This window comes from Mizuhopecten yessoensis, unplaced genomic scaffold (assembly GCF_002113885.1).
Source record: "Mizuhopecten yessoensis strain PY_sf001 unplaced genomic scaffold, ASM211388v2 scaffold1539, whole genome shotgun sequence".
NCBI classification, from domain to species: Eukaryota; Metazoa; Mollusca; class Bivalvia; order Pectinida; family Pectinidae; genus Mizuhopecten; species Mizuhopecten yessoensis.
This window is the reverse complement of record NW_018404097.1, coordinates 308,158-329,146: the sequence shown is the minus strand read 5'-3', so window position 1 is coordinate 329,146 and position 20,989 is coordinate 308,158. Positions and strand designations below refer to the sequence as shown.

At 35.3% G+C, this 20,989-nt stretch overlaps 1 protein-coding gene across 11 annotated transcripts in view; it reads left to right on the top strand.

Moving 5' to 3' along the window:
- The window catches only part of LOC110464388 (dedicator of cytokinesis protein 1-like), a 98,832-nt gene that overhangs the window by 17,828 nt on the left and 60,015 nt on the right, over positions 1 to 20,989 (top strand). For 9 of the 11 annotated variants that reach the window (XM_021519664.1, XM_021519601.1, XM_021519609.1 and 6 more), the window contains exons 5-29: positions 807 to 896; positions 1,209 to 1,264; positions 1,551 to 1,638; positions 1,995 to 2,030; positions 2,921 to 3,069; positions 3,223 to 3,307; positions 3,819 to 3,882; positions 4,624 to 4,695; positions 5,411 to 5,486; positions 6,085 to 6,205; positions 6,638 to 6,719; positions 9,983 to 10,110; positions 10,427 to 10,525; positions 10,812 to 10,887; positions 11,519 to 11,622; positions 12,121 to 12,304; positions 12,656 to 12,762; positions 13,201 to 13,290; positions 13,749 to 13,849; positions 14,301 to 14,432; positions 17,564 to 17,672; positions 18,056 to 18,126; positions 18,330 to 18,436; positions 19,052 to 19,179; positions 19,537 to 19,632. In XM_021519664.1, the coding sequence (XP_021375339.1) occupies positions 807 to 896; positions 1,209 to 1,264; positions 1,551 to 1,638; positions 1,995 to 2,030; positions 2,921 to 3,069; positions 3,223 to 3,307; positions 3,819 to 3,882; positions 4,624 to 4,695; positions 5,411 to 5,486; positions 6,085 to 6,205; positions 6,638 to 6,719; positions 9,983 to 10,110; positions 10,427 to 10,525; positions 10,812 to 10,887; positions 11,519 to 11,622; positions 12,121 to 12,304; positions 12,656 to 12,762; positions 13,201 to 13,290; positions 13,749 to 13,849; positions 14,301 to 14,432; positions 17,564 to 17,672; positions 18,056 to 18,126; positions 18,330 to 18,436; positions 19,052 to 19,179; positions 19,537 to 19,632 (2,451 nt within the window). Of the gene's footprint in view, positions 1 to 364; positions 383 to 431; positions 437 to 806; positions 897 to 1,208; positions 1,265 to 1,550; positions 1,639 to 1,994; positions 2,031 to 2,920; positions 3,070 to 3,222; positions 3,308 to 3,818; positions 3,883 to 4,623; positions 4,696 to 5,410; positions 5,487 to 6,084; positions 6,206 to 6,637; positions 6,720 to 9,982; positions 10,111 to 10,426; positions 10,526 to 10,811; positions 10,888 to 11,518; positions 11,623 to 12,120; positions 12,305 to 12,655; positions 12,763 to 13,200; positions 13,291 to 13,748; positions 13,850 to 14,300; positions 14,433 to 17,563; positions 17,673 to 18,055; positions 18,127 to 18,329; positions 18,437 to 19,051; positions 19,180 to 19,536; positions 19,633 to 20,989 lie in introns of those variants that run through there. The other 2 variants (XM_021519650.1, XM_021519658.1) reach the window with 2 other exon arrangements.

The following is a 20,989-nucleotide window of genomic DNA, read 5'->3' as shown; positions in this document are numbered from 1 at the left end:
TGTGGTATGTTTTTAATAACTGGGGTCGGGGGTCGTTATGTGGAAACAGTACTGTGTGGTATATTTATATCAACTAGGGTTAGGGGTCGTTATGTGGAAACAGTACTTTGTGGTATGTTTATATAAACTGGGGTAGGGGGTAGTTATGTGGAAACAGTACTTTGTGGTATGTTTATATTAACTGGGGTCAGGGGTCGTTATGTGGAAACAGTACTTTGTGGTATGTTTCTATAAACTGGGGTCGGGGGTTGTTATGTGGAAACAGTACTTTGTGGTATGTTTATATTAACTGGGGTCGGGGGTCGTTATGTGGAAACAGTACTGTGTGGTATATTTATATCAACTAGGGTTAGGGGTCGTTATGTGGAAACAGTACTTTGTGGAATGTTTCTATAAACTGGGGTCGGGGGTTGTTATGTGGAGACAGTACTTTGTGGTATGTTTATATAAACTGGGGTCGGGGGTCGTTATATGGAAACAGTACTTTGTGGTATGTTTATATAAACTGGGGTCGAAGGATTCACTGTTAATAACTCCTGGGAAACTGTTACTTTATATGATAAATAAGGGACTTGTTCTAAGTGTATTCAATTCATAAAAACTGCTTAAAAATAACAAAATGTCTTTTGTTTTATACATGTTTATTTGAAACTGCCTCTGACGTGGTATCATTAAAGTTTTGTCCATTCTCCGTTATAAACTTATCGAGAGCCACCATTGTGTCTTCATCTCTGTATTTGTAAGTATTTAATCGTTTGACTCATATAAATGGTTGTTATATCATTCTAGTTAATTGCATTTTTCAGGAAAGAAATCAGGATTTTGGAAAAATCATGGAGATGATGCAAGAACTAATTCACTGGCGACGCAAAATAATGTCGAGGAAGTTGACCGCGGTAAGAGAGCGTCGATTGTTATCTCATGAGGGAGTGTTCATTAGTCAGGGTCAGCATGAGGATTGATTGTGATCAAGTGTTCATTTGATGATGCTGATTGTTATATATTAGTGAATGATCATTGTGGGGTAGACTTTATGGTGTATTCACCATTACAATTCAGTGTTTTTATCCTTAGTGAAGCATCTGTTTTTAGTTACTTAGTCTGTTTGACCACTTCAAAAAGAAAAAGTTACAAGATTAAGATACAGAAAAAGAAGATTCTGTTCATGGTTGTGTTTTTTTCTGACGGATTAAACACTGTATTTCCAGGAGGAGCTCCGAGACTTACAGCAGAAGATATCGTCAAAGATTGATCTGGGGAACGAGTAAGTCTTTGGAACAGTCCAAACTTTGTTCTGCTGCAGCCATTGGACAAAGTCAGGGTTTCAGGTTACAAAGAAATGAATGGTTTGAAATAAATTGTTTCATCACTTCTTGAAATCATGAAGAGTAACACCAGTTAAAATCAGAAAATAAGAGGAACTTTTACAAACCTGTAATAATGTACTGAAATATAAATTAAAAAGCTTAACAATTTGTCACTAACCAGAAGGAGAGAACATGTAGATTCATTCTATTTGAGTTATTTCTATGAATGTTTTTGTTTTCTAGCATGCTTGGCCTTGACCTTGTTGTCCGAGACGATCAGGGAAATGTCCTAGACCCCGAGTCAACCAGTGCTATTAATCTCTTCAAACAGGCAAGTGTTACTCCACCTCCTTTACTAACACCTTGGGTAATGGGTAAGCAAAGATCCTGACTTACTGATCAGACAGTGTTTAATCAAAACAAGTCTTCAAGAAATGAGTTTGTATTCACTGTTGTAAAATTGAAATACTATTTATCTTCATTTTACTGTATACTCAGATATTTTCACAGTCAAAGTTCTTTATTCTTGGCAAAAAGATTATTTTTTTGCGCCATGAACATTTACTTCTTAGAAAATTATGTTCTCAATTTGTACAGTTGTGTAGAAGTTTACGTAGTTATGTATCTGTTTGTCACTAATTATGGAGTTCTTATGTTCATATCAGATTTCTAATGTTAATTTTTCAGCATGAACTTGCAGCTGATCGAATCAAAGCAGAAAAGGTAAACACAGTATAAAACATGCTATTGTAATTAATACAATCTACAGGTGGTAATAGTAATGGCAGGAAACAATACAACATTGATGTCAATTCACAACAGCTCGAAACATCTCTATATAGGACTTTTTCTGTACATGGCTGTGCTTATCTATTACTGTTTTCAAAAATAATTATGTTACAGCATAATGAAACTTACCATAAATGTTAAGAGTATCAATTTGCTGATGATTACCATGATGTAACCATGCCAGATAAAACCATACCATAGTCAAATCGAAGTATTCCGTCTTTGTGTATTGCAGAGGTATCTTCTCTTGTTAGCAGGTATTGATTGTTACGCCATTTGTTTGTGTGAGAAAATTACGTCGTTTTCTCAAAAATTGATGACGTTACTCTCACAAACCAATGACGTAACAATCAATACCTGCTCACGAGAGAAGATAACTCTGCAATACGTAAAGACGGAATAGAATATATGGTGTGAAGTAAAAAAGACATTGAAGTTGCATTGTACTGTTGTTAATGTATGCTACAGGTATTACTTTGGTATAAAACAGTCATAAAGTAAAACGTAAAACAGACACTATTGTCACTTTTGTAACAGGAGCGAAACGGGCCAAGCTTTGTTTTATTTCTTTCCGCATGAATGAATACAGTAGCCTGAAATCTGTAGAAAAACACACTCAGGCCGCCAATCCTCCAGTGCCAAGGGCACTTTGATTGTGTGTCATTAAATGCTAATTAATAAAACTGCAATGCCACTATGAGGCAGACAGTGGTTAATTTGTATTTAACGTAGATTGATCCGATCTGTTATATTTGGAGTTTATCGACGGAACTTTCCACCAGATTACAAGCCACACCTGTATAACTGTTGTTTATGATTTACAGGTAAACACTGGCAAGGAGGAAGGACTCAATCTCACATGGCCACACACTTTTAACCTTTTTGTCAAACTTAGAAATTTTGTTTGTCGGATCGGCGAGGATGCAGATATCTTGATGAGCCTTTATGATGCCAAATTTGGAAAATTTATCAGGTGAGAATTTGTACCTTTTAAAACTTAGACTTAAATATACTTGTGTGGACAACTTTTCTGGAGTGTGTAATTAAAGGTTATTGTTTTAAATAAAGTTGAACACGAATGTGAAAAATGAAATAAAGTAACACTGTGATATTATTGACTTTTCAGTGAAAATTATGTAGTGAAATGGGCCAAGGGAGGAGGGGTACCAAAGAACTTAGAAATGCTGAACAATTATAAAGTGGTGTTCACGGTACGTATACTGTCAGATACAGCACATGTAGCTGGTGTGTACAAGTCTGATAGATTTATACTTGTGAAGATTATTGTTTAGATGATTTGTCTGATATTGAGAGGGTCTCATTTCAAATCCCAATCTGAACCATTGTATATAAACACTTGTCTTATCAATATTTTCAAATGTGAGTAGTTTTGACTAAGTACTAGTCGTTTATATGTTATACTATATAAAAACAATGTTTATGTTAATATGTGATACGCTTATAAATAATTTAGAAATTTGAACTTGAACATTTGACATGAAAACGGATATATATACAATAGTCATTTCTGATCTCCCTGATTTCCAGAACTTCCTACAGGTGTTCAGTGTTGGCTATATTTACTTTTCATGTCACACATAACTGATAAGGTTATCCTGTTACTTGTTGGTAGTCCTGATCAATCTCAGAATCACTGATTTACCAATATAAAAGCCAGTCGTAACAACAACACAGTAATGATGTATTTACTTCTGTTTACAGGACTTAGGTGCTAAAGACCGACAGCGAGAAAAAGTATTTTTAGTTTTTCAAATTGTAAGAATAGGTAAGTTAGCTCATTCTATGACACATAGTACATATACTGTTTCACACATACTTGCCAAACTATCAAACTTTAATGGGTAGAAATCTTGAGTGACAAAATCTCAAAAAAGACTTCAAACACCTACCTAGTACATGTTTAACATTATCAACTACAGAGGCGCATGTGAAAGTTCAACCTTTCTATTCGTAATATTTCCCATTGCAAGTTTTTGAGGTAAAATTTTCCAGGAAAAACCCCCCAATTAAATTCTCAAATCCCACTCATATTTACATCATGTTACTTTTAATGATTTCATTCTTGAGATGAATATTATTTTCTATCAAAAATATTGATAAGCAAATAAATGAAATTGTGCATTTATGATGTTGAGCACAAGATAAACCTTAATGGAGACATCTGTTTAGTTTGTAAAAACAGTTCAGTTAAACACTTCAAAATGATGTATAGGTAATACATGTATATCAAAATGATGTATAGGTAATACATGTATATCAAAATGATGTATAGGTAATACATGTATATCAAAATGATGTATAGGTAATACATGTATATCAAAATGATGTATAGGTAATACATGTATATCAAAATGATGTATAGGTAATACATGTATATCAAAATGATGTATAGGTAATACATGTATATCAAAATGATGTATAGGTAAACATGTATATGTATGTTTGATTTTATTTAAATTGTGTGGTTTTGAGAACTTCGTCAAGTTTACATTTCCTGTTGATACAGGGGTCATGGATACGAAAGATGTAGACGACAAGAAACAAACGAAAGGGCTGAAGCGACCATTTGGAGTAGCAGGTAATATACACAGAATAACACCTTAGAACATTGAAAATGATATTAGAACAACTGTGGTCCAAGGTATATCTCGTGTCAGAAAAGGTTTCCTTTGAGACCATTTTGATCACTACTGCAAAATATTGAAAACAAATCCAACTGTTTTATGAAAAATTTATTTCCTAAACATAAATTTCCCCAAAGGGTTTGAAAGCATTGCTGAATTACGTAGAAAGTGCTAAATCACCATGGTAACAGCTTTGTCTTCCATTGTATCAGTAAATCACCATGGTAACAGCTTTGTCTCCCATTGTATCAGTAAATCACCATGGTAACAGCGTTGTCTCCCATTGTATCAGTAAATCACCATGGTAACAGCTTTGTCTTCCATTGTTTCAATAAATCACCATGGTAACAGCTTGTCTTCCATTGTATCAGTAAATCACCATGGTAACAGCTTTGTCTCCCATTGTATCAGTAAATCACCATGGTAACAGCTTTGTCTCCCATTGTATCAGTAAATCACCATGGTAACAGCTTTGTCTTCCATTGTTTCATTAAATCACCATGGTAACAGCTTTGCCTTCCATTGTATCAGTAAATCACCATGGTAACAGCTTTGTCTTCCATTGTATCAGTAAATCACCATAGTAGCAGCTTTGTCTTCCATTGTATCAGTAAATCACCAATGCTATGTAATTGTGTTCTTACGAGTTGTCTATGTTTTGTACTTCAGCCCTGGATATAACAGAAATCATGAATGGCAAACAGGAGTGTTCAGAGGAGACACAGCATTTCATACCATTTCAGCAGTAAGTCTGGAAACATTCTCTCTTATACCATTTCAACAGTAAGTCTGTAAACAATCTCTCTTATACCATTTCAGCAGTAAGTCTGGAAACAATCTCTCTTATACCATTTCAGCAGTAAGTTTGGAAACAATCTCTCTTATACCATTTCAACAGCAAATCCAAGGTCTATTTTATCCAATGTTGAATTATGGGTAATTTGTTTTGCTCATAACTTATAATCTCTCTTTTTCAATCATTTACTTCTTTCAAAATAAAAACTGTATAAAAAATGATCTCTGAAGACAGTTTCTATTGAAAGAAATCTTTCCATATTACTTTTTAAAGAGTTCTATTGGGATTCCTGTTTTTATCATGGATCCGTCTAAAAAACAAAACAAAACCAAAAGAATTGTAAAATGTTCGATTATTATAGCAATTCCTTTTTTTCCAAGATTTATCAACATCCATACAGTAGTAGGTTCACATACTTAAATGATAAAAGAGTCAAAGTTTGAAGTACACAAATTTGCAAATAAGATAGCCTGTAAGTTTAAGGAAACATGTACAATATACCTAACAGTCAATGCCTTGTATAATGTTAACTATGTGTGTTTGGTAGGTGTGGAGAAAAGGAGGCGATGGAAAGCTTGATTCGGAAGGTGGTCGTTGCCAAGGATATTAACCATAAAGGACAAGGTGTATGGGTTTCTATGAAGATCCTGTCTGGTGACCCTAAACAAGTCAGTTCACATTTAACAGTTGAAAATTTCATTTCAGTTAGGTTATATTCCAAACAATATGTATTTTTTTCCATCAAGACAATGATGATGCATTAATCCAGAAAGATAGATTCCAGATTTCATAATGAAAAGTGAGGTTTTTGGACAGATGTAGTGTCGTTAAGGCATTCTGAGAGCGTGTGTTCAGTACAGTAATCACCCTGTCCATAGGTCCATCTATCCTTCTGTAGAAAATTTCATGACTGTATATACTGGTATATTGTTTTCTGTGACAAGATTTTTTCCATAGCAGGATTTTACTGCACTTGATTTCTGTATGGCTGGAGTTTCTCTGTAACAATTTGAACATGCGTGTTTAATCTCTCTGTTTGACTACTTAATTTCTATATGACAAGAATTTCTCCATAAGACAGAAATTTCTCTGTATGACAGGTGCGAGAAGACTTTCCACACCTTGTTGGCCAGAACACACCTGTGTCTCGTAAGATGGGTTTCCCAGAAGTCATCATGCCAGGTACGTAATATCCAGGTACCAATGGTATCGGTGCATTTCAAAGCTCTAATGTATTGGAATATCCTGACAGAAAGTAGAAAATCTGATGTTGAGTGTAATGTTTGAAACTTAGAAGAAAACTGATTGTGTTTCCTTGACATTTACAAAGAGAAAGAGTTTACCTAGAGATATGTGACAGTGCTAACCTTGAAATTCATTCTAAGAAGTAACCTGGTTTTAGAACTTACAGAACATAAAACTGACTGTTTTGGATAATTTTATCGTTTAGCATATCCATATTTTCTTGTGGTTACAATCATTTCTTACCTGTAAACTTTAATTTGGTATAACAAATTTGATCCAGTGACCGATGATGTACCGAATGATGTATTGTAGTTGTTCCCACCTGTGTGATATACCTGTGTAATATCATAATATACCTGTGTAATACCTGTATAACATACCTGTATTGATATGTTTATCTGTTGACTCGTACTAGGAGGTAAGCCCACATGTCCACATTTACTACATCCTACATGTTGTAGCATTGCACCTTATGGAGTTTTTAGCCATTTATGTCCTTACTTAGCAATGTTGGAATAGGTTTTATCAATCATTCACTTTTTTGCTTATTGATATTTATGTGTAAATGTTGTCAAAAAGCCTGGTCCTAGGCTAATGTCAAAAGTACAAGAACATAAATGGCCCAAGGAGGCTCTATATTTTACAAATGGAGGATGTGGCTTTTTTAGGGAAAGTAAGGCCAAATAATTAGGGAAATAAAGGTAAATCTTCAAAATACTGCTCCTTGAATAAGGGAAAAGGATTTTGAGCTGATTTGGTGTGGAGTATCCTTGGGCCAAGTTGACTCAATGTTTCAACAGAGGATGTTGTCTTGCTAGGGGGAGAGGGGCAGGGTTCAATAGAAGAAATACAGGAACATCTTTAAAATCCTATTCTTTTATTGTGAGTAAAATAATTTTAATTTCATTAAATGAATGATGTGCCATGTGCAGAGGGTTGGGCCCCAAAAGGGATTTCTGCCTGTTCTCAGTTCATATCCCGTATATATTGTATTACTTTTGTATACGTGTACAATATTCAACTATTTTCAATTACAAATTAAAAAAACTTGTTGCCTTTTCACAATGCGTACGTAAATCTACGGGTACCCATTAACCATATGTAAGGGGGAGAAGTTACACACGGTTGTGTGAAATACCCTGTACGTAATTATCATGTGTCCTGAAACATCACCCAGGAGAGCTGTTAAGGCCCCATGTGTTGTAAATAGCTATTAAAATATAATTTGATAAGGTCACTTATATTTGAAAGAAAAAAAAACATTTGCTGTTCAACCATGCGTGTTATTACTTCTATATATCCATGTACGAGGTAGTATCATCTTCAAGTTCCCAACAGGCAATACATTGTGTTGTAATTGGCACATATGATCAAATCAAATGATTGTGTTGCTTTTGCTTTTGATGTTGTTATTTTGTTGTTCTGCATTGGTTTTATACACATAAATAAAGGTCTCATAAGTAATATGGCAGTGTGGTCCATACCGGCTGTGGATCTGGACAGACAGATATTACCGCCAGTACAAACAGATATTACCAGTAGTACAAACAGATATTACCGGTAGTACAGACAGATATTACCGGTAGTACAGACAGATATTACCGGTAGTACAAACAGATATTACCGCCAGTACAAACAGATATTACCGGTAGTACAGACAGATATTACCGCCAGTACAAACAGATATTACTGCCAGTACAAACAGATATTACCGCCAGTACAAACATATATTACTGCCAGTACAAACAGATATTACCGGTAGTACAAACAGATATTACCGGTAGTACAAACAGATATTACCGGTAGTACAGACAGATATTACCGCCAGTACAAACAGATATTACTGCCAGTACAAACAGATATTACCGCCAGTACAAACAGATATTACTGCCAGTACAAACAGATATTACCGCCAGTACAAACAGATATTACTGCCAGTACAAACAGATATTACCGGTAGTACAAACAGATATTACCGGTAGTACAGACAGATATTACCGCTAGTACAAACATATATTACCGCCAGTACAAACATATATTACCGCCAGTACAAACAGATATTACCGCCAGTACAGACAGATATTACCGGTAGTACAAACAGATATTACCGCTAGTACAAACAGATATTACCGCCAGTACAAACAGATATTACCGGTAGTACAAACAGATATTACCGGTAGTACAAACAGATATTACCGCTAGTACAAACATATATTACCGCCAGTACAAACAGATATTACCGCCAGTACAAACAGATATTACCGCCAGTACAGACAGATATTACCGGTAGTACAGACAGATATTACCGGTAGTACAAACAGATATTACCGCTAGTTGGTGGTGTGTTATAAGCTGAAGTTTCAGCATCTTTCTTCATGCTCCTTTTTTCTCTAATACTTTTGACCTTTTTGTCACCATTCACAACAAATGCTGTTTTTCTAAAGCAGAGTATTGTTTAGGGGAGTAGTGTTTTCAAATATAGGTTTGTTTTATTTCAAGTTTTGTTCTAACATAATATAACTGTTCAGTGTTTCCCTGCTTATGAAAAAAAAGCCATAAAAATGTCGCAATAAAAGAGCAGATCTCTCCAAGTTTTTCTCAGACACTTTCACGCACATACAAGGTATAGCAGGGGTGGGGGCCAAAACGGTTTTCTTATAGGACAGATAGACAAGTTATCTGTGGGAGATTAGTTTTCAATGTTGTATCAAATTTATTAATTCTGTCTTTATCTTTGGCACAAAATTTTTATGGGAAAGTGGAAAAAAATTATGGAGAGTTGCTTCATTATTGCTTTTACATACCAGCTTTTGTAATTGATAACTTTTGTGAAGTTGTGTGTTGGAGTAATTACTTTGTGAGTCGTAAATGTTATCAAGTTATGTAATATGACAAAAATAATTACACATTACTTTTAGTAGAGAAATATATCACTTTTAGTCGATGGTGTATTTTACACAGCACAGTTATTCAGAAAAATGTCAACTGTTCAATGACTTGATGGAAGTATTTAACAATATATTTTAAGGTTTCATTACTTACGTTAATGTCAGGTAGTAAGTGAGTACTTGTGTCTGATTAATACTTTACAGAGAAAACCTACTGGTATACGGGAGAATCCTATAGTGATACTGTACATCATTTCTGTAATGCTCTATAGATTTATTAACTAAAACATGTTTGGGTTTGAACATATACAGGTGACGTACGAAATGACATCTACATCACAATCAAGCAGGGAGAATTCACACGCGGACCAACGAAAACAGCCGACAAAAATGTAGAGGTCACAATGGTCGTCTGTAACAAAAACCTGGAGAAATTAAAGGTAATGTCTAAACACCTGGTGTGTTAATCAGGTAGATACAGGTACAATATACACAGGTGATGTCTGAACACCTGGTGTGTTAATTAGGTAGATACAGGTACAATATACACAGGTTAGGCTGAACACCTGTACTGTAAGTTAGATAGATACAGGTACAATATACACAGGTTAGGCTGAACACCTGTACTGTAAGTTAGGTAGATACAGGTACAATATACACAAGTTAGGCTGAACACCAGTACTGTAAGTTAGGTAGATACAGGTACAATATACACAGGTAACCAGAAGACTGAGTTGTGTATGTTTTACATTGTAGGCTGTTATCAGCCATGGATGTGGAGGGGAACTGATGACGGAGTACAGGACTATGGTTTACTACCATGAGGACAAACCCAAGTGGTATGAGACTGTCAAGGTAGGCTACAAATCTTCAAACCTCCAGTAAATGTAGTTGGAGGAATTTCAGCCATCTTTGATTTTTGGTATAGGGGAATTTAAAGAAGTTTGATTTAAACCTTGAGAAATATACAATACGGAGACATTTGATCATGTTGGAATGAATATTCACAAATATTTTAATAACTTTTTATATAGTTTTGATTGTGCCATTCAAAGCAGAAGTTAATTCAGCAGACGTTTAGTTATAATATTAAAACACCTATCATATATATACTGTAGTTGCCTTTTTGTTTCTTTTCCAGGTGGCTATATCCACAGAAGAAGAATTTAGAGGATTGCATCTTAAGTTCTTGTTTAAACATAAGTCAACAAGTGAAAGTATGTATAGCACTGTAAGACTTTCGTAGTAAGATATTTTAGTAAGACTTTGTAGTAAGACATTATAGTAAAACTTTGTAGTAAGGCATTATAGTAAGACTTTGTGGTAAGGCATTATAGTAAGACTTTGTAGTAAGGCATTATAGTAAGACTTTGTGGTAAGGCATTATAGTAAGACTTTGTAGTAAGGCATTATAGTAAGACTTTGTAGTAAGACATTATAGTAAGACTTTGTGGTAAAGCATTATAGTAAAACTTTGTAGTAAGGCATTATAGTAAGACTTTCGTAGTAATTAAAACATTATAGTAAGACTTTCGTAGTAAGGCATTATAGTAAGACTTTGTAGGAAGGCGTTATAGTAAGACTTTCATAGTAAGACATTATAGTAAGACTTTGTAATAAGACATTGTTGTAAGTTTTTGTAGTATGGTACAAATAATTTAAGACTTTAATTTCAAGTGAAATAGATAATATATTTTGTATTCAATGATCAGAAGATTTTCTACACATGTTGTGTTTAATGATTAGGATATTATAATCTACATATGTTGTATTAGGATATTATCTACATATATTGTATTGTTATGTCTGTGAGAAATGCATCTGACATTTATCTGGGTATTTTAACAGACAAGGACAGAGCAGAGCGGCCATTTGCTATGTCTTTTGTGAAACTGATGAACAAGAACCACACAACATTAGCCGACACTGATCATAACCTGTTGGTGTATAAGGTAAGTCTAGCTACTGAAGTTTATCGGTCTATGAACCAAACATTATAACCAATTGATGTATAAGGTAAGTCTATCTACTGAAGTTTATCGGTCTATGAACCAAACATTATAACCAATTGATGTATAAGGTAAGTCTATCTACTGAAGTTTATTGGTCAATGAACCAAACATTATAACCAATTGATGTATAAGGTAAGTGGATCCATTAAGTTTATCATTCAATGAACCCAACATTATGATTGTAATCAGTTGATGTTTAAGGCAAGTCTATCTAATAAAGTTTATCATTCAATGAACCTAACATTATAACTAGTTGATGTATAAGGTAAGTCTATTTACTGAACTGTACTGGTCAATGAACTCAACATTGAGGTAATGGTATGAATTCATCAGTCAATAAAAAAAGTCATGTAATGTCATTTTTCTCAACCTTACATTGTGAGATTCTTTTCGAAATTGCTCTTCTATTTCAACCTTTTATTCTGGTGTTTGTTCCAGATTGAGAGAAAACATGATGACAGTGACCCATATCTTGACCTGCCCTCGACACGAGATGTTCTAGATTCCCAGGACATCCAGAAGGGAAGCAAGATACCACTGTTCTCCGGGCCCTTCACACTCAACCAGAGGGACAGTTTCATGGTCAACACATTTGTCTGCTCCACCAAACTCACACATAATGGTATGTCACTAGGGGAGGAAGGGCACATATTGGTAGATATATCTTAAAGACAGTGGACATAACATCATATCATGTTGACACATTTAAGACATTAAACATGAAGTCAAGATGTTGATTGTGAATACTTCATGACAGAAAATTAAAGTTTATGGTGAGTATTTACACATTTTGGTCATGTGGTAAAAGTTTCTTGAAATCATATCTGTTTCACACAACATTTATGATACTTTTTGGTTTGCAAAGACTCAGCAAAACAGAAATTTCTAGATTTGTATTGTTAAGTTCAAAGGTATGGAAGCTGCTTTAAGATCCTATGTTTTATAACACACTGTATCTGTCTTGTCGCTGTAGTTGATCTCCTGGGATTGTTAAAATGGCAGGAGATGTTGAACGACACGTCTGTACTGCGGACTCACCTCGACAAACTGATGCATGTAGATGGAGAGGAAATAGTCAAGGTCAGTATCAAAGTCACGGAAAGGTCAGGTGCTAGAATATACAAATTTAGTAGCAACATGTACATTAGCTGTACATCAACTCAACTGTTGATGTTATAGTAACCATAGCAACATATACTATTTCAGTAACCATAGCAACATATACTATTTCAGTAACTATAGCAACTTCACTACAGGCAGTTTCATTAAATTGAAAGTAAGAATTTGATCTGTGGCACTAATTTCACAATTTTTTGAAAATGTTCTCAATTTACTTCATCAGATTTTGTATAAAGGCTAGATTTCATCAAATGTCTATTGAAGAAGTGAAATATGTGTGTATTTATGTTAAAAGGTCTCTTGTCTTGAAACAGTGGATGAATGCAAAATTTTGAAATGGAAATCTTGTGTAATTTCACAATATATCATCAAACTGATAATGTGTGTTTTACCTTTCAGTTCCTACAGGATCTCCTTGACTCTTTGTTCAACATTCTGATTGAGACAAACATTTCTGAGATGTATGATAACTTGGTGTTTGAGGCATTGGTGAGTAGATGTGTAATCACAAGATTGTGTCCCAGCAACATTAATGACTTTGCATTTGTTCCATTTAGTTGGTCAGACTACAGGAGCCGGGGCATATGTGTGTTTTAAAAACATTTTCTTGGTAAGCTGAAAAATCCTCAATCAATAAAAGATGTAAATTGGAAAACATGAAAATATCTGGTCATTTTTAAAAGACAGAAAGGGAGCTGTTATATCCTTCAGATTTCAAAATGGACTCTTATCAGTTAGATGTTGTGGTTTACTAAGCCTGAAATTTATAATTGGAAAAAATGCAAACGTTAGATTTTTTTTAAAAGTTTAAAACAAACATGTTTTTATAAGCAATAGTTATCAGCCTGTATCATTTATCTTGTTGTTCCAATATGTCTTGAATAAAAATGTTAGATATCGGTTGGTGACCTTGACTTTATCACCTTGTGACCTTGTATTTTCTGTAGGTACACATCATTGGCCTGATCTCAGACAGGAAGTACCACCAGTTCCGGCCTGTTCTGGATGCCTATGTAACCACCTCATTCAGCTTTGCCATGGCCTATGAGTATGTATGAAATTGGCAAATATGTGTTTATTGAAAGTGTAGCTGCTCATTGATAAATCTAATTGCAAAAATTTGTTCATTTGTGGCAAAGGTAAAAAACTGACAAGAAGATGTAGTAAGGATATTTCATTAACAAACTGTATAGAGAACTAAAAATGAGTTAAAGAAACTAGATCTTATTTTGATGATATCTTTTTAATCAATTTAGATTTCATTAAAATATAATGTAATATTCAGCTAGATGCTGTTAGTATTAGAAGTGAATTTATTATGAGAAGTTTATCAGTTATGTGACATACATGAACATTGACAGTAACAGTAATGTGTGGATAGAAACATTGACAGTAACAGAAATGTGTGGATAGGAACATTGACAGTAACAGTAATGTGTGGATAGGAACATTGGCCCTAAGAAGTAAACAGTACATTAACATAACATGTGTGTTGACAGGAAACTGATGTTGATCCTGCGAGACTACGTTGACAGGGCCATGGAGGTGAATCAGAAAGTGTTGATTAGAGCCATGAAGTCACTGGAATACCTCTTCAAGTTCATAGTGCAGTCTAGGAATCACTTCTCTGTGTATGTAACTGAATCTGTACAGTTTGGATACTATCATTTTGTACATTTTTATGTTCAATTGGACAAACCCCTAAAAACCAGCTCCTCGCTGAGTTCTAGAGCTGTTCATTATGTGTGTGTTGGAAGAAAGGCGTGATGGATTTCTGACATTGTGGAGAAATTGCATGAGATCTGTAAACATCACATACTATAATTCTATAGTATAATTATGGTTCATTGGAGGGCATCTGGTTTTGAAAGTGACATTCATATTTAATTAAATGTTTCATGTGAAATTAATAACATTACAAACCGTTAGAGAGATACTTTGGACATTCTCTACAGTAACTGTTCTGTAAATAGAGAGATACTTTTGGACATCCTCTACAGTAACTGTTCTGTAAATAGAGAGATACTTTTGGGCATTCTCTACAGTAACTGTTCTGTAAATAGAGAGATATTTTTGGACATTCTCTACAATAACTGTTCTGTTAATGGAGAGATACTTTTGGACGTTCTCTACAGTAACTAGTCTGTAAATGGAGAGATACTTTTGGACATTCTCTACTGTAACTGGTCTATAAATGGAGAGATACTTTTGGACATTCTCTACAGGAACTGTTCTGTAAATGGAGAGATACTTTTGGACATTCTCGACAGTAACTGTTCTGTAAATGGAGAGATACTTTTGGACATTCTCTACTGTAACTGGTCTATAAATGGAGAGATACTTTTGGACATTCTCTACAGGAACTGTTCTGTAAATGGAGAGATACTTTTGGACATTCTCGACAGTAACTGTTCTGTAAATGGAGAGATACTTTTGGACATTCTCGACAGTAACTGTTCTGTAAATGGAGAGATACTTTTGGACATTCTCTACTGTAACAGGTCTGTAAATGGAGAGATACTTTTGGACATTCTCTACAGGAACTGTTCTGTAAATGGAGAGATACTTTTGGACATTCTCGACAGTAACTGTTCTGTAAATGGAGAGATACTTTTGGACATTCTCGACAGTAACTGTTCTGTAAATGGAGAGATACTTTTGGACATTCTCGACAGTAACTGTTCTGTAAATGGAGAGATACTTTTGGACATTCTCGACAGTAACTGTTCTGTAAATGGAGAGATACTTTTGGACATTCTCGACAGTAACTGTTCTGTAAATGGAGAGATACTTTTGGACATTCTCGACAGTAACTGTTCTGTAAATGGAGAGATACTTTTGGACATTCTCGACAGTAACTGTTCTGTAAATGGAGAGATACTTTTGGACATTCTCTACTGTAACAGGTCTGTAAATGGAGAGATACTTTTGGACATTCTCGACAGTAACTGTTCTGTAAATGGAGAGATACTTTTGGACATTCTCGACAGTAACTGTTCTGTAAATGGAGAGATACTTTTGGACATTCTCTACTGTAACAGGTCTGTAAATGGAGAGATACTTTTGGACATTCTCGACAGTAACTGTTCTGTAAATGGAGAGATACTTTTGGACATTCTCGACAGTAACTGTTCTGTAAATGGAGAGATACTTTTGGACATTCTCTACTGTAACAGGTCTGTAAATGGAGAGATACTTTTGGACATTCTCGACAGTAACTGTTCTGTAAATGGAGAGATACTTTTGGACATTCTCTACTGTAACTGGTCTATAAATGGAGAGATACTTTTGGACATTCTCTACAGTAACTAGTCTGTAAATAGAGAGATACTTTTGGACATTCTCTACTGTAACTGGTCTATAAATGGAGAGATACTTTTGGACATTCTCTACAGGAACTGTTCTGTAAATGGAGAGATACTTTTGGACATTCTCTACTGTAACTGGTCTATAAATGGAGAGATACTTTTGGACATTCTCTACAGTAACTGTTCTGTAAATAGAGAGATACTTTTGGACATTCTCTACAGTAACTGATCTGTAAATGGAGAGATACTTTTGGACATTCTCTACAGTAACAGGTCTGTAAATGGAGAGATACTTTTGGACATTCTCTACAGTAACTGGTCTATAAATGGAGAGATACTTTTGGACATCCTCTACAGGAACTGGTCTGTAAATGGAGAGATTCTTTTGGACATTCTCTACAGTAACGGGTCTGTAAATAGAGAGATCCTTTTGGACATTCTCTACAGTAACGGGTCTGTAAATAGAGAGATACTTTGTGTAAATGGAGAGATACTTCTGGACATTCTCTACAGTAACTGTTCTGTAGAGAATGTCCAAAAGAATCTCTCCATTTACAGACCTGTTACTGTAAATGGAGAGATACTTTTGGACATCCTCTACAGTAACTGGTCTGTAAATGGAGATACTTTTGGACATTCTCTACAGTAACTGTTCTATAAATGGAGAGATACTTTTGGACATTCTCTACAGTAACTGGTCTATAAATGGAGAGATACTTTTGGACATTCTCTACAGTAACTTGTCTGTAAATAGAGAGATACTTTTGGACATTCTCTACAGTAACTGCTCTGTAAATGGAGAGATACTTTTGGACATTCTCTACAGTAACTTGTCTGTAAATAGAGAGATACTTTTGGACATTCTCTACAGTAACTTGTCTGTAAATAGAGAGATACTTTTGGACATTCTCTACAGTAACTTGTCTGTAAATAGAGAGATACTTTTGGACATTCTCTACAGTAACTGCTCTGTAAATGGAGAGATACTTTTGGACATTCTCTACAGTAACTGTTCTGTTAATGGAGAGATACCTTTGGACATCCTCTACAGTAACTGGTCTGTAAATGGAGAGATACTTTTGGACATTCTCTACAGTAACTTGTCTGTAAATAGAGAGATACTTTTGGACATTCTCTACAGTAACTGGTCTGTAAATAGAGAGATACTTTGTGTAAATAGAGAGATACTTTTGGACATTCTCTACAGTAACTGGTCTGTAAATGGAGAGATACTTTTGGACATTCTCTACAGTAACTGTTCTATAAATGGAGAGATACTTTTGGACATTCTCTACAGTAACTTGTCTGTAAATAGAGAGATACTTTTGGACATTCTCTACAGTAACTGGTCTGTAAATAGAGAGATACTTTTGGACATTCTCTACTGTAACTGTTCTGTAAACGGAATAGAAATATCCATTAAGCAAAGTTAATTTGGATAATTGATATTTCAGGTTGAATGATGGCCGAGGTAAACAGCTGTTTGAGCTACAGATGAAACAGTTAATCCAGGCCATCAGTGGTATGATGTTATACACCAGTGACAACACACTCCTAGCCCAGGTAAACAGCAGTTACTGTTCTTGTTGGAACTCTTTAGTACCTGTAACTCTTTGGTATGAAATAAGCACATAAAACGCCGAAATTTAAGCTTTCATAACCTAGTTTTCTTTGTATTTTGAAAACAAGTCATCCAACATTGAGTTAGCCTCCTGTGTGGTGTGATGATACCCTGTGTAAGATGTAACCTTTGATTCATTATTTCGTCAGTGAGTGTGACAAGTATAAAAAGGGATCAATTAGCAATTTCTTGTTTAAGAGAAACTTGCCTTGTCTTACAAAGTATTGATCTTACATTGTAACACTCAGTATTGATTTTGATTTTAACACTTATCATGTATGTTGTTGGTTTTAATACTTACTATTTTGTTGGTATTTTTTACCAGGGCTCAGCTCTGAAGTACCTGTGCTCCGCTATACCTGACATCATGCATGTGTTTGACCCACTGGAGCTCAGGTATGTCTCACACATTTTACACACATGTTGATATGTATAACTATGAATATACAAAGCAGGTATGGTTAGAAAGAATTTGCATTTAATACGATTGTCATAAATATACAAAACTCTGTGAGAATAAGGATGTAACTATATAAATATAAATCAACAGTGTTACTAGATAGATAATCTGTGAACATGTTATTGACTTTACATTTCAGTAAATTGATGGTAGAATTCATCAACAATGTGCCAAAAGAACGACTGACGAAACAGAAGTTGAAGTGTATAGATGACCTTGTATATAGTGTGTTATTTAAATCAGCAGGTACGTCATTGTGCTTAACGCAGTCTTTTACCCAAACATGCTTTAATTTACAAGGGGCCATCAAACAATACATAAAAATTAAGGTGACCTCGTTTCAGACACATGATCTTGTAACTATGACAACCAATGTTGGAGATGTTCTCGGAGTTACTGGAGACCAAATATATTGATATTGATCTTGTTTTGTAATAAATGAAACCAATGAGTATTTCAAACTGTCCAGATATAGTGTTATCATTGAGATGAATGTTTGTTTCTTAATATCTAGCTACCATAGAAATCCACAGTTTAGTCTCTAGTGTATCATGTTTCCATGGAGATCAATGTTTCAGTGTCACTGTATCTTTTCACCATGGAGATCAGTGAGTTTCTGTATATTTCATTAGCATGGAGACCGGTGAGTTTCAGTATATTTTATTACCATGGAGATCAGTGAGTTTCAGTATATTTCATTACCATGGAGATCAGTGAGTTTCAATATATTTCATTACCACGGAGATCAGTGAGTTTCAGTATATTTCATTACCATGGAGATCAATATGTTCAGTGTCTCTATATCATGTTACCCTGGATACTATTTGTGTCTCTGTGTTACCATGGATATGCTTGTTTCAGATTGCCGTGCTATCTTGCTGCCTATGATTCTGAAACACACAGGTCCTTTACTGGAGGATCAGGAGGAACTGGAGGATTGTGTAAATGTACTCAGCAATGTCATGGATCAGATGCATGACAAGAGCACGGTAGGTATTCCCGCCTCCTCCCCCTCTGTTACCTCCCACCCTCACACACCTCACCTTAATCCTACCTTTCCTCTTCCCCTAACTCCCTCTTACCTCACACTTTTCAATCCCCCCCCCCCTCCACCCTGCATGATTATCTTTCTTTTCCACATATCCCCTCTCTTCCTCATCTTCCTCCCAGGTCTAACCAAATCCTGGCCCCTTATGGCCCCTCAACCTGTCAATTTACAGTGCAAAATAAAGTTTGTATAAATGTATCTCCAACCTTATCCCTTCCAACTGCCTTCCCTCAATCTCTCCTGAGATGAGTTTTAAACAGCAGAGCTGATGAAATGTTATCTGTTGGTGTATTTTCAGGGCCCCCACAGCAATGATATAGGTCTGATCATGAAGGAAAACCTGAGGATTGTGATCCGCTCAGCTGTGTGTATGGACAAGACTTCCAAAGAGGCGGTAGGTCGCAGTTCTGTGTAGACTTGTCCCATAAATACTAGATGTTAGTTCATACTGTTAGTGGCTTATATAATGCCAATTGTCATATTCTGGACTGTATTTCTTGTCTAGGAAAAGTTTGATATTTGTCATGTATGCTTAGGACTAGAATTATTGTTCCTGGCATTTATTTAGTAGAGAACTAGGCTATTACTTGTGTAAGTAAGAATGTTTATGCAAATAGCTTCTGTATTCAGCCTACTTGTAATAAGCGCCCTGGCCACTTAACAATGTGTGAAAACAAGAATGATTGCAGAACTGTCCAAACTTACCAAACAATAACCATGATAAACCCTTTTTTCCTTGAGCAAGTTGGTAAGTTATGGTGATGGGATGGGATGCGTATATCGGGGCACTTATTAGGTTGGATACAGTATTGAGTACCTTGTCTCAATCAGACACAAGAATTACCGTTATTATTTCCTTGTTCTAATTTCTAAATACTTTTAGTGTTTTTGAAAATTAACTGCATTAGTGAGATGGTCTGTATTTCGCCTATATTCTGAGCTAACCCCCTACTACATCTAACTACTATCTGTACACTGATTACTTCTGATGTCTGAAGCACCATAGCACATACAGTCTTGGCTTTAATCAAAGAGGTTTTTTGAGAGATCCATATTAAATAGTGCTTTTATTTTTCTGTAATACGTTATATTTCACATTTCAGATGATCTTTTTGTGATTACATGATAATGAAATTTTATGTACACCATTACATATAATAGATTCTGATCACAATTGTGATTTAAACTCATTCTATCAAGACAGCAGAATATATCTTAAAGAGCCACCAATTTTGTTACCGTATTTATCCTGCAATAAGCCCATGGCCAGGGGGTCAACACATAATCTCTGACTGAAAGTAGGGATCTGGCTTATTACAGGACAACACATAATCTCTGACTGAAAGAAGGGGGATGGGTTTATTACAGGACAACACATAATCTCTGACTGAAAGTACGGGGATGGGCTTACAGGACAACACATAATCTCTGACTGAAAGTGCGGGGATGGGCTTACAGGACAACACATAATCTCTGACTGAAAGAAGGGGGATGGGTTTATTACAGCACAACACATAATCTCTGACTGAAAGTAGGGGGATGTGCTTATTACTGGACAACACATAATCTCTGACTGAAAGTAGGGGGAGGGGCTTATTACAGGACAACACATAATCTCTGACTGAAAGTAGTAGATGGGCTTATTACAGGACAACACATAATCTCTGACTGACAGTAGGGGATGGGCTTACAGGACAACACATAATCTCTGACTGAAAGTACGGGGATGGGCTTACAGGACAACACATAAT